We start from the raw sequence: 26202 nt of genomic DNA, 5'->3' as shown, positions 1-26202 counted from the left end.
TTGTCCACAAGGATTGTCAGTGGCTGCTGCCAGTCAGTGTTCACTTACCTGAACTAGATGGACCAGTGGTCCAACTCTGAATAATGCACCTTCCTGTGTGTTCTTGTGCTGCCTGTTTTGCATATGCAATTCCACCCCATGTAAACCTGGGGACAGCTGACTGCTGGGAAGACAGATACTTTGAGGCAGCAGCTGCAGTGGCGTAGCGTAGGGGGTGCAGGGGGGGCTGGCCGCACCGGGCGCAACATCTGGCGGTTAGGGTTAGGGGGTGCAAATCCACGGGTTAGGGGGTGTAAATTACTTGCCTTGCCCCGGGTGCTGACAACCCATGCTACGCCACTGAGCAGCTGTAGCCATCAGTAGAAAATATATATATATATATATATATATATATATATATATATATATATATATATATAGTGTAAGCTCATCACCCTACAGTTATGCACAGTGGAGCTGAGTAGTCACAAAACCAACTGAGATCTTGAGGACTAGTCACCTAGGAGGATGCCTTATTCCAAGTCAGACCATTGTTTCATCTAGCTTCATTGTCTACACTGACTGTCAGGGGCTTAAGGTGGAGGCATATCCAGTCCTACTTGAAGATGCAGCGGGGTTGAACCTGGGGCTTTCTTTGTGCAAAGCAAACCCTGTGTACTGCTTAGCTGCAACCCTTCCCTCACACGCACAAAAGAAAGAAAGACAGGAATGGTACAGTTTTCTAAGGCAGAGTATTTCGTTGTTTGTTGTTTCAGGAAACTCTGAGCTTTAGCTGAGATTCCTTCATTGCGGGGGGTTGGACTTAGATGGCTGCCAGGGTCCTTTCCAATTCTACAATTCCATGGTTCTTTTCATTGGGAGCTTGCCAAGGGTTCTTTGGTTGGGAGGATCAGTACTGAAAAGCAGGCTTTCCCTTTCAGAAGAAGCCATGCTATCAATACTGATCATCTGCACCCTCAGTTTGAACTGCAGAGTGGTAGAGTTGGAAGGGACCCCAAGGGTCATCTAGTCCCTGCAATGCAGGAATCTTTTTTGTCCAGAGTAGGGCTCGAACCCGCAACCTGGAGATTTGCAGCCCTGTGCTCCGCCAACCGAGCCATCCCAGCAGTTCAGTGAGGCTGCCTAGTGCTCCCATGCATTTGCCTGCGAACATGTCCCAGAAGCCTCTGCAGCGTACTGGGGTCCTGCGGTGGGTCTTCCTTGTCAGGTGATTCTCATGGGGAAAGGATTCCCCACAGGACATAAAGCTGTTCTAAAACTGGGATGGGGAACCTCTGGCCTTCCAAAAGTTTGCTGGGCTCCTAACGCCCATTAGCCCCAGCTGCTGTGGCAATTGGCCAGGGCTGACACAGGTTGCAGTCCAGTGGTAGCTGGAGACCCACAGGTTCCTCACCCCTTTCAAAAGCTTGGTGGGTGAGGGGAGGGCCTTATTTCGATGGTAGAGCACCTTCTTTGCATGCAGAAGGCCCCCTCATGTCTCTAGGCAGGGCTGCAAGACTCCCCCCGCCCCCGGCCTGAAATCCTGGAGAGCTGCTATCTCCCCTCAACTGTGTACAAGTGTGGCACAGGAAATAATTAAATAACTTGTTTTAAACTGCAAAATAATAATAATAATAATAATAATAATAATAATAATAATAATAATAATAATAATAATTTATTTATACCCTGCCCATCTGGCTGGGTTTCCCCAGCTACTCTGGGCGGCTTCCAACAAAATATTAAAATGCAGTAGTCTGTTAAACATTAAAAGCTTCCCTAAACAGGGCTGCCTTCAGATGTCTTCTAAAAGTCTGGTAGTTGTTCTTCTCTTTGACAAATGGCTGGAAAGGGGCAGAAACAGCCCGAAAAGAGCAGGAAAACTGCAAATATGGCATGAGAAGAGTGGGGAAATGGGTAGCAATCTCAGGGGCCTTTACAGCTTTGACCCCATGAGCCTTTGCATCGACCTTTGAGGCCTGTGGAGAGTTGGAGTTTGAGAAAGGAAGTCTGGAGGGAGCGATTGTGGTGGAGTTTAGCGGAGTTTGGCTTCTTAGATGGTTTTACCCACTAAATGTGATTTCATGTATATGCATGGTACCCAGGAATGTTGACTCTTGCATTAGTGGGCTAACGCAGTGGGCTAACCTGTATTGAGCTAGATGGACCCAATGGTCTGAACTAGCATAAGGCAACTCCTTACGTTCCGATTTTGGGTGGGCGCATTTATGATTTTTAATTTATATCCTGCCCTTATTCCCTTATAGAGCACAGGGCAGCTAACAACAGGTCAGTAAAGCAACCAGATTGAAAAAATTCCCATCACTAAAAGCCACAATATTGCAGTTGAAATACAGTAAAACCAGCAGTTGGTAAATATCTTGGAAAATCATATACTTCAAGATCTAAATGCCTGGACAAATAGGAAATGTCTTCACTCTGTGTTTTGAAAGTTTCAACCCTGGGGGCACATTTGCACTTTTGGAACATTGCACCAATTTACACCAGGGAACCTCTTCTGTAACACACTTTTGTTCTCTCTGTTGACACTTTCAGTCCTTGCCTGCCTTGGATTCCTTTCGCCAGCCAACAGGGGGGCCTTGATGACCTGTGCTGTCGTGCTGTGGGTCTTGCTGGGAACCCCAGCAGGCTACGTATCTGCTCGGATGTACAAAAGTAAGTGCAAGCCTTGTGTAATGGAATGTTGCCAGGCTGTTGAAACCACAGAGATTGTGCTCAGCGGCCGGTGGTACCCAATTGAAACTGGTAGGGTGGAAGGTGGTGGTGGGGGGGAACAGTAGGCGGACAGTGATAGCCAGAGTTAGAGCCAATGACTGGCAGAGCCTGCTGAATCTAGTTTTGCAATCATGCTCCTCCCATCTGAATTCTACAAGGGCAGCACTGAGGCTAAGGAAGCCGACAGACAGCACCACCCCCTGGGTTGGTTATATGTGGAAGGCAGGCAAGTGTGGGCTGGCTGGGGGCGAGGGGGGGGCAGTGCCCCCATTCACCTCCACTGATCATACTTGGAAGTGGAAAGCCAAGGGTGGTTCCTGCCCAGCCCTTGATTGGCTGTCCTAGGTCAAATCTCTTAGCCTTTCTTCGGCCTTTGTAGAATGGGAACTGCCAGTGATTTTTCACTGGTTTAGCAGGGACAGGAAAGACCATGAGGTAACAGAATAAGAAAGTGGTGTTCTTAGCAGTGTTTACCTCCCCACTCCTTTTCTGAACTGCAGTGCCCTCTCTCTTTCTCATGACCCTTTGCAAATTGATTGTGAAACATGGGGAGGTTTGCTTGAAATGTAACACAAGTACATAGGGTGGGGAGAGAACTTGAAAAGCTTTCCTGGATCCTGGCTGTCAGTTATGAACAGGATATTGAGCCGGGTTGAATTATGGCAGAGGATCGTTATCAGCACTCCTTGGGGTTCAGATTCTATAAGCAGGGAAGATTCAGAGCAGTTCATAGTACTATGGTGAGCAATCTAGTGTTAAAATTATTGAGACTTAAAAATAAATAAATTTCTTCCAGCTACTTCAAATGTGTTAAATGTAGTGATTACTTTTTTCTCCTCTTCTCAGCATTTAGAGGTGAAAAATGGAAGACAAATGTGTTGCTGACAGCTCTGTTGTGTCCAGGGTTAGTATTGCTCACACCTTTCTTTTTATAAAACTCATTTTCTGCATTGCAAACTGGTTAATATGCACAAAGGCCTATGCTTCTTACTCACATGACTGACAGTTACTCCAGTTCTAGATTCAGGTAGGTGTTGGTCTGACGCAGTCAAAATATATAAAAAAATTAAAAAATTGTCCAGTAGCACCTTAGAGGCTAACTAAGTTTGTTCTTGGTATAAGCTTTCGTGTGCATGAACACTTCTTCAGATACACTGAAACAGAAGTCACCAGACGTCAGCAGGTTTACCATACCCATTGAGTCAATCATCCGTTTTTTACTACCCTCTTGAGAAAAACCCCACCCCACCCTCCCACTATATATAAGGGTCTGGTGACTTCTGTTTCAGTGTATCTGAAGAAGTGTGTATATTCAGTTACTCCAGTTGTAATCTAATCCAGTTGTACGCATGCAGCTCCTCTTCATTTCCATGTTCTTGAGTGCATGTAGCTATGAACCAGATCCCCATGTTTGTAAGTGCATTGATATTCCTGTATCACTTTGTTTTTAAACTCCCTCTCCTTTTTTTTAACTATCTTTGGAAAGTCTTGAGTGCCTTAACTGTGGTTTGCTTAGTATTGAAGCAAAACTTAACTGTGGTTTGCAAACTCTTCAAGCTATGGTGTCATGCATTGGCTTTTAGTCGATTATTAGTGGTGCTAATAATTCAAGAGTATCTGATTCAAAACCTCCGCTGCCTTGTGGGACATCTTTGGGAGGAGAAATCTAAATCTAAATCTGGAGTGGGAGTTCCTGAGGCAGTTGGGTGGCCCCTTTTTACGCTTCCTTCTAGCAACTCCTTCAGCCCAGCCATTGCTAAACACATTGCTCTGCTTTTGTTTGGACCACATCAGCAATGCTGAGATGGTTAAGAGTCACTTCTGCATTGAGCAAAATATGGTTAGGGCAGTGTTGCCAGTGTTTCTGCTTGCAAGGTGACATGTGGGACTTGGCGGTCTTAGGAAGCATGGTTGTGTTAACTCTTTCATTTCAAAATTAAAAAATATCAATAGACAGTGGACTAGAAATTAGACTGTTTGGCAACAAGGTGTGAAATAGCCTGATACCAGAAGTCCCAACCAGAAATGTACATCCTGGCTGTCATCTAGATGACTATCTTGGCAAAGCCCAAAATGGCAAAATACCATGCTGATAGTTTAAATTCCAGTGTGCAAATTCCATTTCATAGAAGTTGAATAATTGCCTGGGGTGGTAGGGAGAGCACAAAATAAGAACAGATGTCTTGATTATGCTGTGCTAGTTCAGAAAATTTGCATAATGCCATAAACAGCCCGAGGCAGTTACGTACACTGGATTGATTTTGAGAATTTGTAGACTAGCAGGATTCCCCGCCCCCAATCCCCTTCTCCCTTTGGAGGAGTGAAAGAGAGATTTGCTTTGCTTTGCTTAGGCAGAGCTTAACAACAACAACAACAACAACAACAACAACAACCTGCCTTTATACACAACAGTGATAGGTTTGCAAGGATATCCATCTTGCAGGAGATTAGATGACATTTGCCCCTAAATATTCCTGGCTGAAAAAGAAAGATACAATTTTTCTATGAATTAATTAGAATTGGCTTCCTCTTTGCTTTTGGTCCAATATGGCAGTGCATGGAGCATTGTACCTTTGGCTCTAAGAATGCTTTTGCAATGAGTCCCAGGCTGCAGAGTGTGGCAACATCCTTGCCTGAAGCCAGCTGATGTTCAGCTGATGCTCCCTTCTGTTCATTGCATGGTGGTGGTTTTAGCTGCTGCTGCTGATGTGCTACAGTGAAACTATGGCTTCTGTAGGACGCAGTATATTGATGCAGGCATAGATGTAGGATAAAGAAATGAATTCCTTCCCTTGAAGGGCCCTTACATGCACCTGTTGGTTACGAAAGGGCTGGGGAACCTCAGGGTTCTGCCTCCACAGTCTGAGGCAATAATGCTTGTGAATACCAGTTGCTGGAAACCGCAGGAAGGGAGAGTTGCTGTTGCTCTCTCAGGTTCTGGTTGCGGGCTTCCTGTTAGGGCACCTGGTTAGTGAAAGCAGGCTACTGGACTGGATGGGCCTTTGTCCTGATCCATCTGGGTTCTTGTTAGGTTCTTAAATTAGGAACGCCATGCCAACACTGAATCTGGTCATCTTCTGTTCCCTCAGAATTGTCTTTGCTGACTTCTTCATAATGAACCTTATTCTTTGGGTGAAAGGATCCTCAGCTGCTATTCCCTTTGGCACTCTGGTTGCTATCTTGGCCATGTGGTTTGGAATATCTGTCCCATTAACCTTTGTCGGTGCATACTTTGGATTCAAGGAGAAGGTGGGTTAGAAATTCAGTAGAGTTTATTATATATATACATATTTAAAGCTCCTTATTATACCACTTGAGAATTCCTTTCCTTTCCTGACCTGCTGGTGAGCAGAAGGAGAAAATATATTCATGTTGTTTGGCAACCTTTGCACAATCACTGCCAGAAGACTTCTTGCGGTATAGCACCACTGTGTTGTGTTGCAGCAGCACGAATTAAAGAAGATTAAAGAAGACTACAGCAGCCCATGGAAACTTTTTGAGGGGGTCTTCTGCAAAGAGAGGAACATCTCTGTATTTGGGACTGCTTTTCTTAAACAGTGGTCTTTCACTCAGATCAGAAATAGCCCTCCAAGTACATGGATGCATTAGCCATAATTATTCCCTGTTGGGGGAATAATGATATTTTTACATATTGAAATCATTGCACCTTTTAAATGTGGCTTTGCAGTTTCCTTAGATGTGTCTGCCATGTTAATTGTGGTGTTGTTGTTTTTTCCAACTTTCCCTAGCCCATTGAGCACCCAGTGCGTACAAACCAGATTCCTCGTCAAATCCCGGAGCAGTCCTTTTTCACCAAGCCTCTTCCGGGCATCATCATGGGAGGCATCCTCCCTTTTGGGTGTATCTTTATCCAGCTCTTCTTCATTTTAAACAGCATTTGGTGAGTATCTCCCCCTTTTCTGAATTCGAAATTGCCAAGCTACATGCCAGGCACACTGCTGTTTCTTTGTGAGAAATAATTAAATGAAGAAAGGCTGCTGTGTGGGCCCAAAGCACCCATCTACAGAAGAGGTTGCCTGCTGGCTCTCTGCATGGTTTACTGCTCTGGGTTTGTCTCCTTCCCATTGCCTCCTGCTGGGGTTTGGTCATTCATTTGTTCTTCAAAACAGCAGGCGCTAGTCTGGGTGCAGATCCCTTAAAGATCTTGCCCCTAACTGAAGGGAAGAGAGTGCAATGAAATACAGATGTTGCTGAAATACAGCTGCCAAATGCCCCCAAAAGGGGAGGGACCTCAAAAAAACTTGGAAAAGGAACAAAAAGCGCAGGGGAAAAAATAATATATTTTGCAATGAAGCAACATCCAAACTAACAAATATATCATTCAGTAGTTGATGTTATCCAATTCTGCAAGTTTATTTATAAAGTCCCATAGAATGTTTTATATAGAATTTCAGTTGAGCCACGAAAGGAGCCAGAGAGGATCTTGCATACTTAGAAAGTGGTTCTAAAATTGAATCACACCCTGAAGCTGTTGTGTGTGTGTTTGAGTCACTGTTCTGGACCCATTGCCTTCCAGTTGGTAATCTATGTACAGAACAGCAACTTATTCAGAAGCACATGTGCATAAGTTGGTATGTGATAGAGAGAGGCTTCTGAGTTCAGGTAGGTGAGAGGTGGGAACCTGACAGAGGGAAACTTGTTTGGCTGAGAATTTGAGGCTTTGGATTCTCAAAAACCATAGCCTAATTGCCAGGCATTAAACGTATCATGAACTGTAGTCTTTAACCAACTGAGGCGGGGGGTGGGCTGGAACTCTTCCTGCTGTGCCAATGCCACTTGCAGTCCTTGTTAGACCTTCATGATGCTGAACCTTGAGAAAGGAGGGTGGGTGCAGAGATCTTGGGCGAAGGTTGACCCGGTGACTTCTCTCATTCCAGGTCTCACCAGATGTACTACATGTTTGGCTTCTTGTTCTTAGTCTTTATCATCCTCCTGATTACATGCTCAGAAGCAACGGTCTTGCTGTGCTATTTTCATCTATGTGCCGAGGTAAAACTGACCTGCCACTTCCGTTGCCAAGCTTAGTTTGTTGCTGGACGGGAATCAGCCACCAGCTGGCAGCATCAGGGAGGCTGAGCCAACACCTGCAGCTTGCTGGTGCATCGGTGCCCCATTGTGTTGGAAAGATTTATGCATGTTGTGGCTGCCAGCTGTGCGTAGTAGACCTGCTGGTAGGAAGGGAAAGTGGGTGATGCTGTGCTTAGGAAGCCTGGATTCCTTTCTGTGGAATAAGCAGCTTGGCTGTGAGGGCAACTGTTTAGGAGTAGTGGCGGAGGATAACACTTCTGCATGGTGGCAGTAGGCCAAGATGCCAAGGGGTGGGGAGTGAAACTGAGGATCCCCTCCCTTTCTATTTGCTGTTGCCAACGTAACAGACTGCTGCAGCTTTCAGTGCCAAATCAGTCTTTGTAATGTATCATCAAGATGCGATTGCATCTGCATACCAGCTGGAATTAAAAAAACCAAAAAGCATAGGTTGTTGTCTCCTTGTTACATTTGCCATCTTTGTGTCCCGTTCCCTTGCTAAGTAGCTCCATCCTGAAAATTACTTTTTATCTAGGGCTCCATGAAAGCCGTAGTTTAGCTAGTCAAAGGAAGAATTGCAAGTCTGGTTGCAGATCCATTTGGGATCTTGCCCCTAACTGAAGGGAAGAGAGTGACATTAGTCCTGAAAGTGTATAGGCTTCGTGATGATTTTGAAAGCCAAAGGGATGGACTGGTCAAAGCTTTGGTGGATTGCACTAAACTCCTCCCCATGACCTGCAGGAGCAGCAGAAAAAAAGTCATGCAAATGTATGCAGATTGTGTAATATAAAAGTGGTGGTGTTTTATCTTGGTGCTGATATTAGTGGCCGAGTCACAGAGATGTTGCTTCGTTATGTGGACAGTCTATAACACTCCATCTCATACTTGTGGTAGACAGATTTTTGGGGTTTAGGCAAGCTGCAAACAGATGCCTTGTGGAACAAGCTGCATTGAGTAAAGATACCTGAGGCCTGCCATGCAAATAAGCTCTTAAGTGTAGGAATTAGTTTCAGTTTTCTAGATAACATGGGTGAGCCACAAACTGGGTTCTGAATCGTTTGTTGTGCACCTGGGCTGAAGAAGAACAGCTCTTTGGTCAAATGGCACTAGGCTGGGGGGTGATCAGCTTTTTCTCTGTCTCTAAAATGTGCAGGCACACATCTCTCTTTTTCACCCACTCACCCAAACTTACATGCAGACACATTCCCACAGAGAAAGACACGTAGGCACAGACTATTCATCTCACCTCTCCTTTGCAGCATTTTGCTCTCACGGCAGTGTTGATGCGAGTTCTCTTGGCTGGTAAGATGCAGCAACAGGACAGTGTCAGGAGGAGGAAGAGAAGGGCAAACCGAAGAAGCACCTGATTTTGCAGGGGCTGGCAGGCCATGGAAGCGGCTTGGTAGGCCAGATTCATCCTGCAGGAATTTGTGAAATAGAATTCTGGGAAACAAATCTAATAAAGCATAGTTCAGACTAGTAAGTGTGGACATGTGCAAGGACAGCTTAAGGCTGGTCCACTAAATAAACATGGGAAGCATTTTTGGGGGGTCTTTCATGCTTTCCTTGCCTCTCAACCTCTTTTGATTTGCCTCTAGGATTATCATTGGTGGTGGAGGTCATTCTTAACCAGCAGCTTTACCGCCGTCTATCTCTTCATCTACGCCGTCCATTATTTCTTCTCAAAACTTCAGATCACAGGAACTGCCAGCACCATTTTATACTTCGGATATACAATGATCATGGTCTTGATTTTCTTCCTTTTCACTGGTGAGTCAATTTCTCAAGTCTTTGATCGTCTCAGAGTTGGGAGATATGTCTTATGTATAGGAGCATATGCGAAGGCACCTTGTACCAAGCTAGACTTTGGTTCCATGCAAGTCAGGATTCTCTGCCCTCTGCCTTAGGTGAGTTGTCCTGCCTGTGATCTGTTGTACAGGAGGTGCTATGGACTGAAGGTGAGGCCTTCTGCTTGCAGGGTTCATACTCTACTACTCAGCTGCAAGCTCTTCCTTTCTCCCCCACCCCTGGTATCTTAAAGTCCCAGTATGGCAGAATATGGGCTTAAACAGCCTTCCCTATCTGGACTACAAAAGGCCAATGGTCAGCGATGTTCGGAGTTGTAGTCTAAAACATCTGGAGGGCACAACATAGGAGTATGGGTAGGATTAGTATGTGACACATGGGACCCACTCAGAGCACAAAGGCATCAACCACCTTCCCAACATATATTTAAAGCACAGGGCTTCCACCAAAGAGTTAAGGAAATCAGTCTGTTAAAGGTGCTGAGAGTTTTCAGGAGACTCCTATTCCCCTCACAGAGCTACAGGTACCAGAATGGTTCAGCAACCAATCCTTCCTAGGGAACTCTGGTAATTGTAGTTCTGTGAGGGGAATGGGGTGGGGTGTCTCATAACAACTCTCGGCGCCCTTAGCTGCAGTTCCCAGGATTCTATGGGGGAAGCCATGGTTGTTTAAAGTGGTGTGATACTGCTTTAAATGTTGGGTTTGAATGTGACCATCATTAATTCATGCATTCCTGGGCCATTTTATTCTGGGTGCTTTCTTTCAGAGTATTACTATGAGGCTATGAATGCTCTTCCGTCATATAAAGGGCTCATTCAGCACTGAAAGGAGTTTTCTAACATTCACCTGCCGGTAATCAAATGTGCACATTTGCTGATTTCTTACTGTACATGTGAACCAGAACAATGTGCATTTGAATCCAATCTTACACATGGATAGAGTATTCAGGGAGCATAACATGATAAAAGTGAAAAAATAATAATTCTCCAAATTCTGCTAGAATCATGTTTCTCTTGCTATTCATGACACAAAGAGTCTTTTTGGCACCTTAAAGACAAATAAAATTATCAAGTTTTTATTATGATATTTTGAGTCTTTAAGGTGCCACAAGACTCCGTAAAGGCTTTTGGCTGATGGCAGGGGTAGAGTGGGGCTTTAGCTCTATGGCAGAGCATTTGCCTTCCATGCAGAAGGTTCCCAGGTTCAATCCCTGGCAACTCCAGGTGGGGCTGGTGGGAAAAGCCTTTTGTCTGGAAAAACCCTGGAGGGTTGCTGCCAATTAGTGTGGGTATTACTGAACTAAATGGACCCAATACTGTAGTCTGAATCTGTATAAATGTTTAAAAAAAATTTTTTTGGATTTTTTTGTATGTGGGGGTGGGATGGATGTTTGGTTGGGCTTGGGGAATTTTTTTGATTTTGATGTTTTTGTAATTTTTACAGTTTTTTGTTTGTATTGTTTTATTGGTTTTGTTTGTTTGTTATTTTGTTCTTAAGGGAAGGGGTCAGGGCTGCCGGGGAGTGGGTCCCAGCCCACAAAATGGCTGGGGCATGTTCCACAGGGGGGATGCACTGGGACAACCGATCTCAGTGATCACGGGTAGGAGGAGGAGCTACGCTAAGACTAGACCATGTCATTACAGAGGAGGCAGGTTTAGTCATTGTCTGAGGACTATTCCTGCCTCCAGGTCTGGTCCTGACCGGATGGATACTAGAATCAGCAAGGGATACCCACATGACCTGAAGGTGCTGCTGTGCAATGCCAGGTCAATGATTCATAAGACCGCTGCCATCCATGACTTGATCATGGATGGAGGACTTGACCTGGCATGTGTAACAGAGACTTGGTTGGATGAAGCAGATGGGCCTGTCCTTGCCGCTGCTTGTCCACCAGGTTTCTCTTACGCACAGCAACCCAGGTCATGTGGGCAGGGAGGGGGGGTTGCAGTGATTTTTAGGAAGTCATTAGTTTGCACCAGGCGTCCTATTGGGAAGACCCAGTTTTCCGAGTGCATGTTCTGGAAGTTGGGCAATAGGAGCAGTACAGGATTCCTTTTGGTGTACCGACCTCCCCGCTGCACCTAGGATTCCCTGCCTGAGCTGCTTCAGGTTGTGGCGGATATTCTCCTGGAGACACCTAGTTTGGTCGTCCTAGGGGATTTTAATATCCATGCTGACACGACCTTACAAGGGGCCACTTGGGACTTTGTGGAAAGCATGTGCTCCATGGGGCTGTCCCTGAATAAGTCTGGCCCAACCCATAGCCGCGGAAATGCCTTGGACCTGGTGTTTACCTCTATGGATGTTGGTGATCTAAGTAAAAGCGAAACGAAAGAAGTGCCATGGTCAGATCACTTCCTGGTGCAACTGGACTTCTCTGCGACCCATCCCCTCTGCAGGGAGGTGGGACCAATTCGGATGGTCTGCCCCCACCACTTAATGGATCCAAATGGCTTCCAGAGAGTGGTAGGGGATGCTTTATCCCATGTTGATGGCCTTTCAGCTGATTCCCTGGTGGCCCGCTGGAATGTGCAGTTAACCAGGGCTATTGACTGTTTGGCTCCGAAGCGCCCTCTCCGATTGCATGGAGCCCGGACAGCCCCATGGTTTTCCATGGATTGGAGGGCAATGAAACAATCGTTGAGACGGCTAGAGCGCTTGTGGCGGATAACTCATTCCGAATCTGACCGGACACAGGTTAGAGCTCAACGTCGAGCCTACCAAGTGGCGATAGCGACGGCGAAGTAGAATTTCTTTACCGCCTCTATTGCTTCTGCAGAAAACAGCAGCAGGAGACTTTTTAGGTGGTTCACAATTTAGTGGAACCACCTGCAACATCGGGGCCCAGTACGGGCCACATGATCTTCTGCAATGATTTTGCAAAGTTTTTTGCAGATAAAATCACTCAGATTCGGGAAGAAGTAGACTCCACCGTGGGAGCAGGGCTGGGGCAGGAGAGTGCTAGAGCTTTGTCTAGTCAAGTTGTGTGGGATCAATTCCAATCTGTTACCTCCGAGGATGTGGACAGGCTGCTTGGACGAGTGAAACCAACCACCTGTCTCCTGGATTCTTGCCCATCCTGGCTTATAAAAGCTAGCCGGGAAGGACTGGGCGATGGGCTTTGTGGGGTGGTGAATGCTTCCCTCCGTGAGGGAGCCTTCCCAGACCCGCTGAAAGAGGCGGTTATTAAACCGCTTCTTAAAAAACCATCTTTAGATGCGGCCACGATGGCCAGCTATCGCCCAGTCTCAAATCTTTCATTCTTGGGCAAGGTGATTGAGCGAGTGGTTGCTGAACAACTCCAGGCACGCCTGGAAGAAGCGGACCATTTGGATCCCTTCCAGTCGGGATTCAGGCCTCATCATGGGACTGAAACTGCCTTGGTCGCACTGGTTCATGATCTCCGGCGGGCTAGGGACAAAGGTGAGAGCTGATTCCTAGTTCTGCTGGATCTCTCAGCAGCGTTTGATACCATCGACCATAACATCCTTCTGGACCGTCTTGAGGGGCTGGGAGCTGGGGGCACTGTCATATAGTGGTTCCGCTCCTTCCTCCTGGGCCGTGTTCAGAAAGTGGTGGTGGGGGATGAGTGTTCAGACCCCTGGGCTCTCACTTGTGGGGTGCCTCAGGGTTCTGTCCTCTCCCCCATGCTTTTCAACATTTACATGCAGCCGCTGGGAGAGATCATCAGGAGGTTTGGGCTGGGTGTTCATCAGTATGCGAAGGATACCCAGCTCTACCTCTCTTTTAAATCAGAACCAGTGAAGGTCCTGTGTGAGTGTCTGGAGGCGGTTGGAGGATGGATGGTGGCTAACAGATTGAGGTTGAATCCTGACAAGACAGAAGTACTGTTTTTGGGGGACAGGAGGCGGGCGGGTGTGAAGAATTCCCTGGTCCTGAATGGGGTAACTGTGTCCCTGAAGGACCAGGTGCGCAGCCTGAGAGTCATTTTGGACTCACAGCTGTCCATGGAGGCACAGGTCAATTCTGTGTCCAGGGCAGCTGTTTACCAGCTCCATCTGGTACGTAGGCTGAGACCCTATCTGCCTGCAGACTGTCTCGCCAGAGTGGTGCATGCTCTGGTTATCTCCCGCTTGGACTACTGCAATGCACTCTACGTGGGGCTACCTTTGAAGGTGACTCGGAAACTACAACTAATCCAGAATGCGGCAGCTAGACTGGTGACTGGGAGCGGCCGCCGAGACCATGTAACACCGGTCTTGAAAGACCTACATTGGCTCCCGGTACGTTTCCGAGCACAATTCAAAGTGTTGGTGCTGGCCCTTAAAATCCCTAAATGGCCTCGGTCCAGTATACCTGAAGGAGCGTCTCCACCCCCATCGTTCTGCCTGGACACTGAGGTCCAGCGCCGAGGGCCTTCTGGCGGTTCCCTCATCGCGAGAAGCAAAGCTACAGGGAACCAGGCAGAGGGCCTTCTCAGTAGTGGTGCCCGCCCTGTGGAACGCCCTTCCAGCAGATGTCAAAGCGATAAACAACTACCTGACATTCAGAAGACATCTTAAGGCAGCCCTGTTCAGGGAAGTTTTTAACGTGTGATATTTTAGTGTATTTTTGGTTTCTATGGAAGCCGCCCAGAGTGGCTGGGGAGGCCCAGCCAGATGGGCTGCGTATAAATAATAAATTATTATTATATTATTATTATTACTGTATTATAAGGCAGCTCCCTGTGTTCCTACTCTCCCTTGCATAAAAAAGCAAACATGGCTGCTCTCCTGGAAGCTTTCATTAAAGGGTTTTCTCATCCTTGCTTGTGGCCTTGCAGAAGGATTTCTTCTTTAGCTGTCTTCAGTCGGATGGAAGTAGAAAGCGAGTAGGATTTAATCTCACCAATTTAAAATTATTAGTAAGTAAATATGGGAATTGGTGTTCCCAGCTAAACCCTCCTTTAAGTCCACAGCTCTGCAGGCAAGTTCCAGATGGCCCCCCTATAATTTACCCCAAATAAATTCTAGCATTAAAACAAAAAAATGTTTTAATTCTGAACTAAAGCAGTATGCTAATGCCTGTCTGGGTTTAGCTTGGGTTAGCTGCCAATTTCAGTTTCGCTTGTATGATATAAATTGCTAGAATCAGAAATATCCTTTTCAAATAGGAAATGATAATTGAAATTGTCACAGCTGCTGCTGAAAGGGATTAAAATAGTCAGATATGTCGGCCCTGGTCTCCTTGATACGAAGGGCAGTGAGGCTTAAATGTGCCGTGGCAAAATTTACACCTGTGTGTTCTTGCGTTAAGGTCTGGTTTAGACGTCATGTGCCAATCACAGTTTGAAGGCTTAGGAACATATCACTTTGCTTGCTTGTTCTAGCCCTCTGAGTGCTGATATTGTCTCCAAACTGTGACTTGCAAGCCCACTTTCAAACCACATTTTTGAATCAGGGCTTGAAGGCAATTCCTGGTTTGCACCATTGGCAAACCATGAAAAAGAGGAGGTAATCAGCTTGTGAGAAGGGAGATGGGTGTGTTCCTTAACCTTCAGACTTTGGGTTGGAGGTTTGTACCCACTGAAGAGTTGCAGTCTGACCAAATGAGTACCATGGAAAATACAAAGCAACCATGATATCCAGACCTCTCTGTTTTGCCTTCTGATCTCTCCCCAAAACATGCCCCCCCCCTGTGAGTGCTTTTACCTGGTTGGCATGTGTCCTTGAATGATAATGATGTCTCTTGCTTGCCTGTAAGAGGGGGAGTGAAGTGTGTGTGTGTGTGTGTGTGTGTGTAGAGCTGTGGCTTGCATGGGTGGAAAATAACTTACTGAACTTCAGTAAGTTATGTCCATTGTTCTGCCCACTTTTGCATCAGGTCCAAACTAGCATTGCTATGTGGCTCCCAGAAAGCTGATTTATTATATTTATATTCTGCTTTTCATTCCGATGCATCCCAAAGCAGTTTAAAAACAATCAATAGCAATAACATTATAGAACATCCCACGTACAGCATAAGTTGTATACAATAATCAACAAATAATCGGTGGAACAATTACAATCCATAAAACACTGTTAACAAAGCAGCAACTTAAAAAATGGGCTAAACATCACAATTAAAGCAAAGTTCATATTATATGATGAACAAATCAATACAGCATTTGTAGTCTATAAAACAACCTTAACAAAATAGCACCCAAAAAATAAACTAAGCACTGCTAAGTTCATGCACACATACTCCGGAGACTCCCCTTCCAAAGGTTTGTCAGGCTGGAGGTGCAGCTGCACAGGTGAAACCAACTACCCCCTGATGGCAAACAGTCTCTAACCCCTCAGTTCTTCCTCTGGAAACAGCTCCCTTATGAAGGCTCCAAGGGCTGGAGGGCAGAGCAAGGCAGGTGGGGAAAGCCTTTACCTGCTGGCCAACACTGAGTCTCTCACCCCTCACAGCTGTTCCTCCAGTAGCAACACCCTCCTGAAGGTTCCTACAGGGTGGGGCAAGGCAGATTCTCCTTTAGGGTATGTGGCCTTCTGGCTGAAAAAGGTCCCCCACTCCTACATTATATGAAACTTCCTTTGCTAAGGTGTCTTTCATCCAGCGTTGTGTCGTTGGTCTGGTCTTAGCATCTCTTTGAAGTCTCAGGGGAGGGGCTTCCACAGCTCTGTGGCTGCCAGGATTTGACCTGGGACCTTCAAAAGAGCAGAGCCCTGTGCCATCTTGTGCAATAGGTCTTTTCCTTGCTGCCAGTCAGTGATCCTAACTGGGTTGCCATGCATGGCAACAGGAGCCAGAGCACTGAAGGAGAATGTGGCTGGGTGGTGCTCTACCCTTCCACCGAAGACTAGTGGTTTTATGGGTGAGATGGCAGTGCCTGGATTTGTGTGTCTGACTCTTCACCCCTCTCCCACCCCTTCTGGGCCCCTAGCTTGGGTGTCTTCAGGGCTCCCCAATAGCCCATGAGGGTAACACAGGACCTCGTTGTGCTGGCCTAATACCATGCTGCTTCTTGCAATTATTATTTCTGTTCTTCTAAATTTGTAGCTAGCAATTTTCAGTATGATTCTCCGGGTAATAATATGGTAAGTGAATGGGTATATTTTGTGCAGGGATAGCTTTATGATTACTGTCCTTCTTACGTGCTTGGACACAGAAGAAAATGCTGCATTTAGTTGGAAGCAGGTGGCTACTCTACACCCTCTGTTTTGTGATCATCATTTTCACTTGTGAGTTCATGCCATTTTCAAAATTGAGTTTTGATCTCCTGGGTAAATTGTGTTTAGAATTCCAGATTCCGAAAGCAGCCCCCACTGTGTGGCGATTGAAAGCAGTATGATGTAGACAGTTCTTGGCTGCAGAAAATCAGTGTGCATACACACACACACACACACACACACACACACACACACACATTGCCAGAGTGCAGGATATATTCTGTTTTTTGCTTTCTTGCAATTGGCCAGAGCTTTGAGTTCTTCTCTCTCTCTCTCTCTCTCTCTCTCTCTCTCTCTCTCTCTCTCTCTCCATTAAATGCACGTTTGCGAAGAGTCAGATGCAATACAGTATAGACAGACTCATTTCAAGTATTGCGACATTACCTAGGAACATAGGAAGCTGCCTTATGAACCATTGGTTCCTCTAGGTTAGTACTGTATACACTGACAGGGAGTGACTCTCCAGGAATTCAGACAGGAAGTCTTTCCCAGTTGTAGCTGGAGATGTTGGGGATGAAACCTAGGATCCTTTGCAGATACTTCACCACTGAGTTATGGTCATTGGTGGTGGGGAAGCAAGAAACACACTAAATATAAAAATGCAGCTTTTCTCCATGTCAGCACAGAGTACTTCTATAGAGCACATGCAGACTGGAAGTTGTTGCATTACTGACATATGGTGTTTAAAGGAGGGGGAGAACAAAAGATCAAGGAGAAGAGGTTGGGATGCTAGTCTGAGCATAATAAAATGAGCCTGCATGTTAACTAGAGAGGATGCTTTGGCTTGGGGGTGGTGGTGGTTTGAAACATCCCATCTAACACTTTTACGGCAGGGCAGCACTTCAGTGAGCAAAGCTGTTCCTCCATCTGTATATAAAATTGGGGAATGCAGAGTGACCGGTAGTAAAACGCACATAGTTAACTTGTGGGATTTTCTGCCACAAGACTATGGCAATGACCACCATCTTGAATAGATCTAAAAAGGAATTACTTGTTTTGTTATTAACACCTATGTACCACCTTTCCTCCAGGAAGCTCAAGGTGGGGTACATGGTCCCCCCCCCCATTTCATCCTTGAAACAACTCTGTGTGGTGGGCTAGGTTAAGAGGTCATGAACTTGGGGCTGAGTGGGGTTTTGAACTCGAACCACACCACCATACAGGCCTACATGCCTATCATTCCATGGAGGAGGAGAGGTCTGTCAAGGTTTATTAGTCATGGTAGCTGGATGGCACCACTGGATGAAGGGTCACCGTGCTTTCTTGGTTCCCGGGAGGCACCTGGTTCTTCACTGTCGGAAATAGGTTTTTGAAGTAGGTATGCCTTTGGTCTGATCTAGCAGAGCTCCTCCTTTGTCGTTAATGAACTCTGGGCTGCTTATTTGCAAGAGTGATGTGCCACAAGTTTGGAAGTACATGTCTGCACACCCAAGGAAGAAACAGTCCTCACTGCGCTGGACCATCTCTGAGTGCCAAACATAATGATTCTATGACCAGACTGGTGGGAGTAGGGTTGGGATGTTTCATAAAAAAACCCTCCTAACATATCTACACGTGTGTGTGTGTGTGTGTGTGTGTGTGTGTGTGTGTGTGTATTTGAGGCTCTATCCATTGCTATCTGCCTACTACCACCAAGGCATATGGGTGAGTTGCAAAGTTGTGCAACAGAGGAATAAAATGCAACTCTTTTGCTAGCGGAAACTCGTTGGGCCGTATATTGTGCAACAGAGTTACCAGCAACCAGCTTGTCCGTTCTCTTGCGCAGCAGCGTTTCATTAGCGCAAAGCATTTCTCCGATGAAACAGGTATACCACCGAATGACTTTAACTTACTGCTGTACTGGATACAATCCCATATTCTCACGCAACACTGAGATGTAACGGAAAAGGGAATTGACTGACCTCGTAGCTTGGCTATAAACACTGTGCAGACATTCACAATTCATATGCATACACATGAGATTTCCAGCCGAACCTCATTGGGATGCATCCTGCCCGGTGAGCCTCTCCTTTTTTTGTGCAGTTTGCATTCCTCATGCACTCAGAGCTTCCAGAGCTAGTGATGGAGGCTCTGGCTTGCAAAATGTTGCAGCAAGAAATACGTGAATGCTGTGCCCTTTCTAGAAGAAAGGACACTTTGGACAAACAAGCTGCTTCAGACATTTATTAGAGTGATGTCTATAATTCAATAAAGGGGGAGGGAGGGGTGTAATCCAGACAAGATTATGAGGAAGAGAATCTGCTACCAGATGTGTGCTTGTCTTTCAATGTTGTGTTTTAATTAGAGAAGTGGTCCCTGTAAATACATGGTTTGGAAATAGCTAGTTCCCTCCGCTCAGGCCTGTAACTAGAAGGCATTGCCGTCTACATCACCAGAGTATTTCACGAACCCTTTGTTCAGTGTGGTGCAGTGAATCCTCCAGTTTAGCTAAAGTTCCATTGAAAAAGGTGTCCTCTGTAGATTTGCAGAGGGCGGAAGTGCAGGCTAGACCATTAGGGCAAATGGGACGCTGCCCCACCAACTTCTGCCTTTTTACCAGCCTCCACCAACAAGCAGTGGTCTGTGTGGCTGTCAGTTTTGTCTTCCTTAGCCTCAGGTTTTTCCTTGTGGAATTTAGCAGGGAGGAAATGGGACAAAACCAGAAGTAGCTGGCACCAACTGCCCTTGGCTCTTTCTCCACCCATGGTTAGCCTCCCAGCCTCCTGCCCTTTCATTCCCAAGACACTTCACTCTCAGGGGTAGCAGCAGCCAGAGATCAACAGTGGAGGAGAGAGCTGTTGATCTGGCTCACCACCACAGCCACTGGAATTCCCCCTCCTCTCAAGGAAGCAGGCATTTTTGCACCTCTGGCCAGCAGAGGGAAGACTGCCCTGTTCCACCTGCTGCTGGCTGGCTGACTGAGAACCCACCAGGGGAGTAGGGGCTGACGCTGCCCCCTTTGTAGGGAGCGACATCAGGGAGAGGCAAGCGCCATCCCCATAACATTTTCTCTGGGGGTGGCCTTGCCCCAATGTTTTAAAATGTTTAAATTTGTTTTAACTGCTTTTTATCTTGGTTTTTTAAAAAATAATAATAATTTGGTTTTTTTTTCCTTTTCAAAATTAAGGGAGGTAAGGTGTTCCTGGAAAGAGAGGAGCTGAAGAGAGCAGGGGACATCCCAACTGCAGTGGTTCTAGGCAAGGGGGAGATACCATGTGTGGGGTGGGGCAAGCCTGGTGAGGGGCACAGGCAGTTAGTGGCTCCCTCAAAATTGGGGAATTGTGGTTGTCTTATCAGCCAGCCCTCAGGTCCGTGGTGCTGCTGCTGTTGATCTGATTGGGAATGAGGAGGCTGATCTGTCTCACTGAGGCTGAAGCAGTGTTGAGGGACCTCACCATCCATGCCAAAGCCGGTGGCTCAGGACATCACGGCTGCCACAACAAGCATGGGGCTGCTGTAACATGTCATTGATCCAATGCATGTGGCAGGTCACACTCTGGACCTTGTTTTCTTGGCTGGGCAGGAAGAGGGTGATCTGAAAGTAGGGAATATTGACATCAGTCCCTTGCATTGGTCACACCACTTCCTGATGAGATTTAGGCTCTCAGCAGCCCCCCTCCCACAGTGGTGAGGGACCTATGGGGATGGTCGGCTCTCAGAGTTTGATGGATCTAATGGTTTCCCAGATAATCCTTGGGGATTTACTGGTTTGTTTTTATTATTATGAATTTTGTATTTTTTTTTTGGCTGAAAGGCAATGCACAATTATAATAATAGATATCAACCACTGAAGGGGGACTTAGTTGCTTCTTGAAACTTAAATTCCATCTTCAGGAATTCCATATTTTCCTCAGATAAAGAACAAGAACTCCTTTACTGGTGAGAGCAAGTGGTTCATTTATCCTAGTATATTCACCTGTGATAAATCCTACTATCTAGTGTTCCATAAAATGCCATATAAGATATATGTGGTGTTCTGCCTTTAAAAGGTGTTCTTCTCCTGATAAGGCCTTTTTTTCAGGCTTAATTTTTTTTGGGGGAGGACATGAGCAACTTAATGGATCTGCTCCCCCCCCCTCGTGTTGTCTGACAAGCTGCACAGAGTAGCCTCCTTGTTCTTCACATCATTCTGTAACCTTTAAGATAGGAACCCTTCTGACAGTTTACTATGAGCTATCAGAATGGTATTTTATGTTCCATAAAATGCTTTTATTTAGGAAAACATCCTGTTTCGCTTGGTGAAAGCTACTGATAATGCAAAACAGCCTTGTCAGCCAGGCACTTTTAAGTTGGATGTTATAGGGAGGCTGGATTTGGACAGCTACCTCTGTAGTGAGAGAGGTGCGTTGAAGGGTCTCTGTTTGCAAAAACACGGGGAGTGGGGAATGCAGCTTTGTTCTTGACCTGTGTTTCCAATTATTTCTTTTGCTTGCACTAATTGATCACAGGTTTTGGTGTTGGCAAGGACGGCTGAACTTGGATAGCTGAACAGCTTTATTGAGTTTCCTTTCAGTCACTACCGTATCGCTAGATCGCTGGCGTTGTGGTTTTGCTAAAGGAGATCTTGGTTTGCAGTAATTCTGCAGTGGTGGAATTCTGACCTTTGCTCTTTACCTTGATGGATCCTTTGGAAGCCATACTTTGACTTTGAGTCCAAATAATTAATATGGGAATACCCATTTTATTATTCATGTATTAAGATCCACAGGCTCTCTGGTTGCTCGAACTTGTCTAAATCTTCAGCTTTTTTGTTGGGAATGCAATATGTTTATGACATAAGACGCATTCTACCGGATCAAGCCAATGGCCCATCTAGTCCAGCATCCTGATCTCACAGTGGCAACCCAAATAAATGCCTGTGGGGCACACAAGCAGAACCTGAGTGCCAGAGCACTTGCTCCACCCGCAGTTCCCAGCAGCGGATATTCCAAATGTAGGGAGCAGATAGCCGTCGTGACTAGTGGCTGTTGATAGTTTTATCCTCCATGCATTTGTCAAATCCTCTTTTGGTGGCATCATTATCTCTTGTGGAAGCAAGTTTCATAGTTTAACTTGTATTGTTTGGGGGGAAAGCACTTCCTTTTGCCTGCTCTGAGTCTTGCAGCACTCAGCTTTACTGAGTGCTGCATGAGTTCCTAGCATTCTATAAGGAGTAAAACTTTTCTCTTATCCACTCTCTCCACCCTACGCCTGCTTGAGTTTATATTGGAACACCAATAGATGCTTGGCTGTGTTTTATTCTGCTTGAGATGGTAGGATCCCAAGGGAGTTTGGAGAGCCTTGGTCCTAAGGGAGGCTAGAACTGTCTCACATGCGAGGAAGTGTAGTTCTGGGGTTCCATCTAAAGCTCTTCAAGGAACCACCAGGGGTGAGAGGAGAGGTTACCTTCCACCCCAAATCTACCCCTCCCAGATTCAGTGAGTGTTCTTAGCTCAGAAGGTTATAATTTATAATTTATAAATAAATTTATAAATAAATTTATTTATAAATTATAATTTATAAATAATTTATAAATATATTACTTTATTTAATTTATAAATAAATTACTTCCTAAAATAAAAAGATAGATGTATTTTATCATTTTACAAGAAAGCTGTGTTAGATATCCATCCCATTGGCAGCTGGTTGGTCACTGTGAGAACAGGATGCTGGACTTGATGGGTAACTGGCCTCATCCAGCACGGCTCTGCTTATGCTCTTATGCTGCCCTCCCCCAGTTGTTTAGGACTTTAAATATCAACAATGATATGAAACCTTGAATTTGCCTCTGTAGCTAATAGGTAGCCAGTGCAAAGCCTGTCGGAACATCTAGGAACTGGAAATCCTTTTTTTTAAACTCCTAGATCCTTATGTGTGCATGGAGTGTGTGTGTGTGTGTGTGTGTGTGTGTTTATGTGCCCTCTGTCTGTCTAACTCTCCATCTATCCATCTGAGGATCCCTAGAAAACAAAAATTTTAAATGTGAGATCCGGGAGGCCACAGAGGTCACACAAGCGCCAGATAGGAGTGCCTCACACAGTGGGGAGGAGTGAGAATCGACTGCAGACTGGAAAGACTTTGAGATGTCAAGCCCATAAAGGAATTAAATATCCTTTTGTGGCTGGCGTATGATCTCCTATCAAGCGCAGTAAATCTGCCGTCCCCCCACTGTTTGAAAGGATGATAGCTGCAAACCCTGCGGAAGAGGGTAATCTGCAGAACATAATAGCAGGCTGTGGGAAAAAAAGCCTTAACTGGGGAAAAAGAGAGAAGTGGCAATATGAGGGGACTAGAATAGCAAGCCAGGTGTGTCGTGGTGGTGGGGAAGAGGGCAGCAGTGCTTGCAGGGGGAGAGGGTTGGGGTGAACCCTTTTATTTTTCCTTTGTAAGGGTGCCTTCTTTTGGTTAGCAGCAGCTACTGACCTGCCTAATCTGCATGCATGCATAAGGATTCAGTTCATAAGGAGGTGCTCGCAAAGCCATTGTGCGTCTCTCATGGCTTGCTATCTAGAAGGGCGTATGGGATACATTTGCGATAGAGATAGTTCTGTGGGAAATGTGAATTTCTTGGAAACAGGCAGCAACCAGAGTTTATTTCTTAATGCTTCTTTCCCCCCCCCCCTTAACCAGTAACACTCCCCTCCTGCACCCCTAAAAACAAGGCAGCTCAGAAGAGTGGCCACAGATGCAAAATTTAAGTAGTAAATTTTAAGTAGCAGGAATCAGAATGTTGGCATGCCTAGCTCAGTATTGTCTACCCAGGCAGTGACTCTCTAGGATCGCATTTACTGGTCTCTCCCAGCCCTGTCAGGAGATGCTGGGGGTTGAACCCAGATACTTCTGTGTGCAAAACAGATGCTCCATCCACCACTTGAGCTATGTCCTTTCCCTGAAAAGAATGTGGGGTAGGTCGTTGTGTTCTTGCCATGTCCACATATGGTGCAAAGAGCTATCCACCTCTGTACAGTTTGGCAAGGGAATTGGGACCCAGTCTGGTGTCCTCTCACCTCTGTCGTTGTGCTCCTCTTTCCAATGGATTCGTGCTAAGCTGAATACCTGCAGAGGGACACCTGTGTGCACCTAGCTGTGCATGAGCCCTTGATCACATGGAAGATGCATGCATGAAGACTGTTGCACACACATAAGCACCTCTTGGCAGGCAAGCTCAATCAAGCTCAGATGTGTCCAGTTGGGCACGTCTCCACTCCCTCTTCATGTTTGGTGTATACCTGGAGGGAACACATGACATGAGCATTGCTTTGTAGTTATTTGGAGTATTAGAATTCTGGCTTTATGCTCAGCCATGGTAGACCTCAGTGCACATATTGTTATTGGCATCCATTTGTCTTGGGAGACAATGGAAGAGTGCACCTTCAGGGGTAAAGTCAAACTGTTGGAGAGTTACAGCTCCTGCTGTTGCTGTAGAGACTGGCGCAGGAGAGAGACATGTGTTGTTGCAGGTGGGGCAGATGAAGGGGCCTGGTTGTGTTGCTGCAGATGCACCAGGGCGTTTCTTTTTTCTGCGTTCCTCCTCTGGTCACTGCTATGGATGCACAACTTGACTGTCTCCAGGCACTGCGGCCATCTGCAAGGAATTTCCACACAGCAGGATTCATGTTGCAAGCCTTCATGTCACGTTTGCAGGCACGTTTGCAACACAGTCGGTGCACAAAGAGGCAGGCAATTCCATGTGCCTTCCAGGATTCTGGGAGCTGCATTACTGCAGTTGCTGGAAAATGCAGGAGGAGACAGTTGCTTTTGCACTCAGGCTCTGCTTGGGGGCTTCCCAGAAGCACCTGGTTCACCAGTGTGAGAACAGGATGCTGGATTACATGGACCACTGGCCTGATCCAGCAGGGCTGTTCTTAAGGCTCACAGAACACTATGAGTCCAGAATGATTGACTTGAGTCCTTCTGTCTCCATTCTCATGGTGGTGTACTGTACATTCTTCCCAGCTTCCCAGAAGTGACTCTGGATAGTGAGTCGCAGGGTTAGGCCAATGGCATTGCTACTGAGAAAATGTTGGGTGAACAGTACAGTGGATATTCAGCTTGGATTTGGCTGCTAGGTTAACAGGAGTTTTGTTTCTTCTTGAGCGAGGATAGTTAACTACAGCCTTACTTGGTCTATTATTATTTTAAATAGATAATCCCTGCATGTGACTTTTAAGTTTTCAAGGCAACTTTTCCACACTCAGGATCTCTTTAACAATTTTCACGTAATTGATGTGCATGTTAAGTGATCCTGAGCGTGCGGTTTTGCTTAAGAAGGTAAGATGTGCCTTGCAAACTCAAACCAACACTCCCTCTAGCCCACCATTCTCTGACAAAAGAGAAAGCAACCTAAGCAAGTGCTAGGTGGTGTAACAAGAACTACCCAACATTTCACCCTGTTCAGGAAGGGCGCCTTTTGCATTCCAGGAGCATGTAAACATCTCAACTTTTCTTCTTCTTTTTTAGGAACGATTGGATTCTTTGCGTGCTTCTGGTTCGTTAGTAAGATTTACAGCGTTGTGAAAGTAGACTGAAGATCTTCCATGTTTCTCTTGAACATATCCAGCAAGTCAATGGATATATATATATATATATATATATATATATATATATATATATATTAACCATGTACCAAACATGCAGAGTTGGTATCTTGGCACCAAAAAGCAGAATGGGACCCAAGGAATGTTGGACAATCCCAGAGAACTTGACTTCAATCACTTTTTACAAATGCTGCATCCCAAGTTGTTTATTATTACTATTATTTTTATTATTATTGTTTGCAGCTGAAAGAACGAATCCAGTTTAACAATGTGTGTGTTGCACTCTTTGCTTCTCCCAAGCTGGGGTGTCTTGTGACTTTGCTACATCTCTTTTTACACAGTTATTTGATTATTCTGTTCACAGTATAGGACCGTCCGGTAGAATCCTATGTAAAAAAAATGTGACTTTTAAAAACTTAACATTTAAGTACAACTGTACATAATAGTCTGCATCTCCTTTGCAGGTTAGCTGGTCACCTTATACAAACGTAAAGCATTTAGTGTCAAGTGCAGATCTCTTGGCAGGAGGAGAAACACCACACTGTCTTTGTTTTGAATAAAGCTGCATAGTTCCAACAGACTGGTGTGTGGCTTCTTCATCAGTTACCTTGAGTTAGCTAGTTTGCTGAAGCCCCAAAACCATTTGTTTATATATTGTAATAAAAGGAACATAGGGAGCAGCCTTATCCTAGTTAGATCCTTCGTCCATCTAATGCAGTGTTTACCTACATGAGGCGTGGGAAACCTTTGGCCCTCCAGATGTTGCTGAACTATGGCTCCCATCAGCTCCAAAAAGCATGGCCAGTGGTCATGGCGGGTTGAGCATATACAGTAATGTCAATCCTGGCCCAACTGCATCGGTTACCAGTTAGTTTTCAGGCCCAATTCAAAATGCAGTTTTTGACCTATAAACCCTTAAATGGCTCAGGACCCCAATATCTCAAGGACCACCTCTTCACATGGAAATTGACCCAGACCCTGAG

At 45.7% G+C, this 26202-nt stretch overlaps 1 protein-coding gene across 1 annotated transcript in view; it reads left to right on the top strand.

Annotated features, from left to right (window-relative positions):
* Positions 1-25799, top strand: part of LOC309361926 (transmembrane 9 superfamily member 2-like) — a 54223-nt gene extending 28424 nt beyond the window's left edge. Inside the window, exons 11-18 of the mRNA XM_081897243.1 lie at positions 2536-2655; positions 3562-3619; positions 5805-5964; positions 6465-6616; positions 7614-7725; positions 9360-9531; positions 25143-25265; positions 25298-25799. Of these exons, the coding sequence (XP_081753369.1) occupies positions 2536-2655; positions 3562-3619; positions 5805-5964; positions 6465-6616; positions 7614-7725; positions 9360-9531; positions 25143-25210 (842 nt within the window). The 3' untranslated portion in view covers positions 25211-25265; positions 25298-25799. The remainder of the gene's footprint in view (positions 1-2535; positions 2656-3561; positions 3620-5804; positions 5965-6464; positions 6617-7613; positions 7726-9359; positions 9532-25142; positions 25266-25297) is intronic.
* The last annotated feature ends 403 nt before the right edge of the window (positions 25800-26202 follow it).

The sequence above is a fragment of the Podarcis melisellensis genome (assembly GCF_964234715.1).
Source record: "Podarcis melisellensis genome assembly, chromosome: Z".
Taxonomy (NCBI): Eukaryota; Metazoa; Chordata; class Lepidosauria; order Squamata; family Lacertidae; genus Podarcis; species Podarcis melisellensis.
This window is presented reverse-complemented; position numbering and strand designations above follow the sequence as displayed.